Source organism: Gracilinanus agilis, unplaced genomic scaffold (genome assembly GCF_016433145.1).
Source record: "Gracilinanus agilis isolate LMUSP501 unplaced genomic scaffold, AgileGrace unplaced_scaffold39045, whole genome shotgun sequence".
Lineage (NCBI taxonomy): Eukaryota > Metazoa > Chordata > Mammalia > Didelphimorphia > Didelphidae > Gracilinanus > Gracilinanus agilis.
This window is the reverse complement of record NW_025372518.1, coordinates 1-7,051: the sequence shown is the minus strand read 5'-3', so window position 1 is coordinate 7,051 and position 7,051 is coordinate 1. Positions and strand designations below refer to the sequence as shown.

At 61.5% G+C, this 7,051-nt stretch overlaps 1 protein-coding gene across 1 annotated transcript; it reads left to right on the top strand.

Annotated features, from left to right (window-relative positions):
• Positions 1–1,185: 1,185 nt before the first annotated feature.
• Positions 1,186–7,025, top strand: PSMD13 (proteasome 26S subunit, non-ATPase 13; the record flags this gene model as incomplete). Its single annotated transcript, XM_044683944.1, has 11 exons — positions 1,186–1,307; positions 2,110–2,246; positions 2,330–2,385; positions 2,477–2,520; positions 2,703–2,789; positions 3,284–3,455; positions 6,156–6,235; positions 6,319–6,444; positions 6,554–6,616; positions 6,709–6,789; positions 6,880–7,025. Coding segments are annotated over 11 exons (1,114 nt in total), but the record flags the coding sequence as incomplete, so codon positions are not given.
• Between the last annotated feature and the right edge of the window lie 26 nt (positions 7,026–7,051).

Sequence of the window (7,051 nt, the reverse complement as noted above, 5' to 3'; positions counted from 1 at the left end):
GGGTCGGAGTGTGACTGGGTGGGGGCGGGGGGAGGTTGTTCCGAAACGTGCTTCCCCGCATCCCCCCCCCCCCATCACGAGGACCTTTTGGAGGTGGCCGCGGGAAGGGCTGCTCACACGGGGAGGCCTCAGCACCCCGGGGGGGCAAATCTAGGTCTCCCGGGTCCCGCTCTTTGTCCGTCTGGCCCTGTCTCAGCCTCTCTCTGCCTCTGGGCGGCCGCCCCTTGTTTCCAGCTCTTGGGCTCTGTCCAAGGAGCCGCTGGAAGCATGGTGGCCCCTTTCCTGGGGCCACGTTCTGCCTTGTGCCCTCGCTGCGGGGGGGCCCCCCCCTTCTGGGCCCTGTTCTGCCCCTCCCCCAGCCTTCGAATTCTAGTTGCATTGATTTTGCTCGGGCAGAAGCTTTCCCTCCCTTTGGCCCTGTCGTCTGTCACTCAGGCCCTGGCGGAGACGGGGCTGCTGGAAGTGGAGCCGTGGGGTAGCTCCTCAGGAGCTGAGGCTCGGAGGGGGCCCCTGTCTGATGCCATTTGGGGCCCCCTCCTTGCTCTGGCTGCCTCCATCCCTCTCTGGCGTGGCATATGGTGTCTGTCGGGTGCTGCTCTTGTGGCCTCCTCGCATTGAGCGCCCAACACTGGCTTATTGTTTCCTCATCTTTACATAACGTGGCCCAGATTGGGGCTATTCCAAGGGCCGGGGGGGGGGGCCGCGCTCCCCCCAGCCTCCACTCGGGGATCCAGTGACCTGTTCTGGGAAGAGCCATTTCCATTGTTGGGGCCACGTCGCCCGTCCCCGTGCCGGGAGCAGAACAGAAGGCCCTTTCTGCGGCCGCCTTGGCTCAGTGGCCCCGATGGGCAGGGAGGGTCCGGGGCCTGCAGGCGAGAGCAGCCAAGGCCCTCCTTCACAAATGCTGCCTCATGACGCCCGGCCAGCTGAGCCAGAATCCCTTTCCAGGGAGCTGATAACATCATCCCATAATTATAGTTTGGCTCCTTTTAGCCGAAACGCATAATTTCAGACTTAGCCATAATTAAGCTTATCGGCTACTTGGCCGCCTTGGGAGAGCTTCCTGCCCGGCCAGGAGGGCTTCTGGGGGCTTGGCCGCGCGCCTCTTCCAAACAGTCGGGGAAACGGATCCAAACCCCGGGAGGGTTCCCCCCCCCCCCCTGCCTTCTCCCTTCGGGCCCTCAGGCTCCTCCGGGCTTCTCACAGACCGCATCGCTCAATGGGGAGTAAAGCCACACCTCCTGGTGGGCCCTAATGAGCGAGCAATGATTGGGAAGCCCCTAAAAGTGGCCAGGAGGAGCCGCGGTGTAAGTTTGCATATTAAAGCAGGTCGGATGTGAAAAGTATCTGCCCAAAAGGCTTGGGAGCCTGGTAGCAGGACCCAGACTGGCATAGGCCATGCCCAGCCCCCCTTCACCGAGTCAGGAAGAGCTTCTGGCTCCTCCCCTGTCTTTTTGGGTTGCCACGTAGCCTCACTGCTTAATCCCTAAAGCATCCGCATGCAAGGCCAGGGATCCCCCTGCTCTGGTCTCTCCCCACCTAGCTTTGCTCGTGCCTGTTGGGAGACCGAGTTCTTTCAGCCACCCCTGACGTCTGACCCCAGCCAGGTTTGGGGCAGTGAAGCCCCCCCCACCCGTCAGGGCACTGATGGCATCGTACCTGCTCGCTTCTCCACCCAGAGGATCTCAGACATCCCAAAAGCTAACTCAAATTCACCTTCCAGAAATCCAGGGCCCGAGTCCTCCCCTCCCCCCTCCAAGGACTCATGACGTGGCCCGGCTCCTTCTGGCCCTTTCACACCGTTACTCTAGCAGCAGTCCAGAGCGTTTCTCCCCCGACCTTTGGCCTCACGATGATCCGCCATCATCTTGGATGTGCCGGGCTCAAGCTCGGCGTCCTTTCCAGTTAGGCTCACGTGGCCAGAAGGCCTCTGACCTGGGCCTCGATTCACTGCTTGAGATAAAGCGCTCACAGACAGTCCGAGAGGTCACCCACAGTTCCCAGGGGGTTGCGGAAGCTGCAGAGATCCTTCCTTGGGGCTGGGCTCAGCCCTGGCCATAGCCGCGGCCGCTCTGCCACCCCTGAAACTGTCTCAGCTAAGTGTGGCAGCTGCTCCTCTGGGAGGGGCGCGCCAACCCTGCCCAGTTGGCTCGGCCTCCCAGTCCCGTGGCTCGGCGGCGTCTGACTGCTCCCCTCTCTTTCCTCTCGCAGCTTTACGAAAACTTCATCAGTGAGTTTGAGCACAGGTAAGGCACGCTCCTGTTAACAGCTGACTTGTTACGCTGGTCCGTGGTGGCGACGGGCGGTTCAGGCGACCTTTTCATTTCAGGGTGAATCCTCTGTCTTTGGTAGAAATCATCCTCCATGTGGTGAGGCAGATGACAGGTGAGTCTGCCGGCCGCTGAGAAGAGAGTCTTTCTGAGCTGGGAGAGTCCGTTGGGGCCTCTTCTAGCGTCCCTTCTTTTACTTACTGCAGATCCCAACGTGGCTCTTACTTTTCTGGAAAAGACTCGGGAAAAGGTAAACTCGAAGCTGAGGGCTAATTGTCCTTGTCAGAGGGACTCCCCATTGAGCTGCCCTCCGCCACGAGCACTTGGCGGGCCCGGGAGCTCTTGGAAGGTGGTGCGCAGCTTGAAGCCTCAGTTTGGGCCTGGGCCCCCTTGAAGCTCCTCCTCTCTCTGCTCTTTCTCTAACCATTGCAGGTAAAAAGCAGCGACGAGGCGGTGATCTTGTGTAAGACGGCCATTGGGGCTCTGAAACTGAACATTGGCGACCTCCAGGTGACCAAGGTGAGGAGCGGGCCCACGCGGTAGCTTCGGGCTCCTGGCCCAGAGACAGAGCCAAGCACATTCTTCTGTCCCCGGGCCATTTAGAGAATGGTCAGCTGGCCCGTAGGGAAGGCCACGTCTGCTGGGTTCAGGCCCATAGCGGTCAACATTGTGTTTGGGATACAGAGACCTGGGGCCGACCCCCACGTGGACTGAGGCTTGGGGGTGGGGGGGGGTGAAGCTGGGCCAAGGAGAGGTTGGACGAGGCCTTGCGTGTCATTTTTACCAACATCTTCAGCCTCGTTATCATCAGACTCCAGTTAGGGCTGGCAGGGCTGCCCCTTAGGAGAAGGAAGGGTGTCAGCCAGAGACGAAATCAAAGGTTGGCAGGAAGGGTGCCCCCCTGCCAGCCTGCTGCCCGGGCTCTTTGCAGAGATTTAGAGCCTTTTCTGGAAGGCGAGCCCCTCCCCCGATAGAGGTGGGACCCTCAGACCCGGCTTCCCATCCATGCGCAGGAGACGATCGAAGATGTCGAGGAGATGCTCAACAACCTTCCTGGCGTGACGTCTGTGCACAGTCGTTTCTACGACCTTTCTAGCAAGTACTACCAGACGATCGGGAACCACGCGTCCTACTACAAGGACGCCCTGCGCTTCCTGGGCTGCATCGACGTGAAGGACCTGCCGGGTAACTCCTCGGAGGCCGCCCTCCACCCTCTCCCGTCCCCTGCGGGCCCTTCGCTCTCTACAGCTCTCACTCTTACTGGAAATGGCTCGCCTTTTCACTCTTTCTCAAAGGCAGCCCCAGTAAGTCCCAGACTCAGACTCCAGGGAGGCGAGGGCTCGTCCCTGAGCTCTTCTTCCTGGCAGAGTTCTGGGCCAGAGAAGGCCTCTGAGGCCACAGTCTGATGGGCTCCTCCCCCTCCGTGTGGCCCGATGGCAAGCGGCAGGCTTTGGTCTCAGCTCTGCCGCTTGCTGCGTCCCTGGGCCTCAGTTTTGTTAGCTGTGAAATGTGGGGATTGGATGCCCTCCGAGATCCCTTCCCGGGCTGGATCTGTGATCTAGACGTGATGGGAGTGCACTTGGGATGAAGTGTGGCTGGAGGGGGCCCCGCACTGGAGAGCCCAGGGAGGTACCGAGACCAGGGAAAGCAGCTGAAGCGGAACACGGGTTAGTTCTCCAGGTTCCAAGATGCTGACTAGGGAAGTCATCCAGGCCAGAGAGAACCAGGAAACGGTTTTCACTGCTTTGTATTCGTGGGCCCTGTATGAAGCCTGTGACCTTGTGCTGGGCAGCTGGGTAGTTCAGTGGATTGAGAGCCAGGCCTAGAGACTCCCAGCTGGGTGACCCTGGGCAAGTCACTTGACCCCCATTGCCTAGCCTTTACCACTCTAATGCCTTGGAACCAACTAATACACAGTATTGATTCCAAGACGGAAGGTGAGGGTTTAAAAAAAAAAAGAGGACCTTGTGGCCTCCTTTGGTCAGCTCCATCCTGGCCCCCAGGACGGAGGCCTTCAGGCATCCACGTGTCACCCTTTCTTCTGGGCAGGTTCCCCATGGCAATACGGGCTCTCCCCCTAAATCAAGGCCAGTGTCGTGCCAGGCTCTAGGCCAAGCCCTAGGGACAGTCTCTGACTCCAAGTCTCTCTGTGGCCCCTTTGGGTCAGCCGCCCTTTTTCAGTAGCCATTCCCAGAAGGGGGAGGGGAGCCACAAAGAGCAATCTCTGCCCTCGGGTCACCCTCTTTGGGTCAGAGATAAGCATCCTGGGAGTCATCCAGGCTGGATTCTTCATCCACTTGGTTTTCCTTGTGTGGATTGTGAGCTCAAATCAGGGCTTGGTGTGGTCAGCACACTGTCCCCCCAGACGGGAGCATCCGTCCTGGACAGGCGTGGCTCCGAGGGTCGTCCAGGGCATCTCGGTTAGGTGCTGCAGTGAGGAATCTGGCATGGACTACGCCACGAGCACACGCACGTGCTTGTTTCTCGGATCCTGGCCGATTCTGGCCTCTGCTGTGACAGGCCCGGGGTCTGACAGCACAGAGCGCTGCCTCCCCTTTCCGGCAGCCTGCCGGGCAGGTCCAGCTTTTGGGGCTCACTGCAGAAAGCAGGCAGGGGCGCAGGGGCTTCTTTTCCTTCTCACTCTTGGCCGGTTTTTTCTAAGGGGGTTTCCATTATAAGAAGCAACATCTTGGCTGACTGAGTCCACTGCAGATGTGCTCGTGCGCGTGCTCTCGCTCTCTCTCTCAACCCTTACTTTCCCTTCTAAGACAGAAGAGCAATGAAGGCTAGGGAGCAGGGGTTAAGTGATTTGTCTAGGGTCATGCAGCTAGAAAGTGCCTGAGGCCAGATTTGAACCCAAGACCTCACCTTCCTGGGCCTCACTTTCTCACTTTCTCTGCACTGAGCTCCCCAGCTGCCCCCCAGATGTGTTCTTTCTCATTTTAGCTAGGCCCAGCCCTCTGCCCATCAGTCTTTCTGTTCTCTGCTGGAAATGCCAGGCTGGAGGATGGTGTCGGGGACAGAGGTCACACCTGCCCCTCTCAGCGAGCCACTGAGACCAGAAGCCCCAGGCCCGCAGCCAAGGCCCCCTTCATCACGTGCTAAGAACAGTGAAGCTCTCCAAATCCTCCTCCTTCCCCGCCTTCCTCCTTGCCTTTGGGGCTGCCCCTCCCATCGCCTTTGGGTCATCTCCTCCCTCTTCCTGACTTGTCTCCTCCTTGGGCTCTCGCCCTCGTCCAGCGGCTAAGGGGGGCCGGGTCAGAAGTGCCCAGTGCTTGGCAGCAGCAGCCCCCCCGGACAGAAAGGGAGCGGCTTTGAGCAGAGCATGCTGGCTCCCTCTGGCTTCCCCCGGCTCTTCCCAGTGCCAAGCCCACAGCCAGGGCTCTGAGGAGGCCAGCGTACAGGAGGAAGGACTGTTTGGACCGAGTTTGTCATTGTCACTCCCCGGGCAGCAAGCCGGGGTAGAAGCTGGGGAGCCCGAGAGGCCTGGGGCCAAGGCCCTCCCGCACAGCCACCAGAGGGGGAGGGCTTGGCAGAGGGGCGGGCACCATCCCTGGAGTGCAGATTCCCATGTTAAAAAGTGAATGGAAGGGCAGCGAGCCAGGCCTGGAGACGGGAGGTCCCAACAGCTTGGGCTTGGCTTTGGGAGCTTCCTGGCTGGGTGATCTTGGCCAAGTCACTTAAACCCCTTTGCCCAGCCCTCGCCGCAGAGAAGGTGCCAGGCGGGCCTCGGCCCCGGCTGGCTCTCTGCACGTGAGGACCAGCTGCAGGTGCCCCCGGCACAGATGGGGGGTGGGGCGGGGCGGGGCTGTGGGTTCAGCTCGCAGGTGCAGAGGCCTGGCAAGGAGCCTGCGGCCGTGTGACGGGGGTCTCTTCCCCCCGCAGTGTCCGAGCAGCAGGAGAGAGCTTTCACCCTGGGCCTGGCGGGCCTCCTCGGGGAAGGCGTCTACAACTTCGGGGAGCTGGTGAGTTGGCCCACGAGCCTCCCGGGGCGGCGGCGAGGGCCGGGCCGGACCCCCCACCAAGCCTGTCTGTGCTCGGCCCGCAGCTCATGCACCCGGTGCTGGACTCCCTGAGGAACACGGACCGCCAGTGGCTCATCGACACGCTTTATGCCTTCAACAGCGGCAACGTGGAGAGATTCCAGACCCTGAAGCCGGCCTGGGGCCAGCAGGTGAGGGTGGTGCCGTGGCTGCCGAGGGGCCCCCGTCGGGGTCTGGGGCGACCTGGGGGTGGGGGTGGGGCCAGGCAGAGGGGCCACTCGGCTGCATCCTCCCCTCCAGCCAGATCTAGCTGCCAACGAGGCCCTGCTCCTGCAGAAGATCCAGCTGCTGTGCCTCATGGAGGTGAGCTGGGCGCGGGGGAGGGGGAGGGGGGCCGTCCCATCCCCCCGGCCCCGCCACTGGGCAGACCCCAACCGGCCCCCTCGGCGTTTCAGATGACCTTCACACGTCCGGCCAACCACCGCCAGCTGACCTTTGAGGAGATCGCCCAGAGTGCCAAGGTGAAGGTGAACGAGGTGAGCCCCGCCGTGCCCACTGCTGTGCCCGCTGCCCTGCCCCCTGCCCCCCTCCCCACTGACCCTGGCCCCACCCTGCCATGTCTGTAGGTGGAGCTGCTGGTGATGAAGGCCCTTTCCGTGGGTCTGGTGAAGGGCAGCATCGACGAGGTGGACAAGCGGGTCCACATGACCTGGGTACAGCCTCGGGTGCTGGACGTGCAGCAGGTACAGCCACCAGACCCTCTGGCTCCTCTGTGGGGGGGTGGGGGGAGCATCGGGA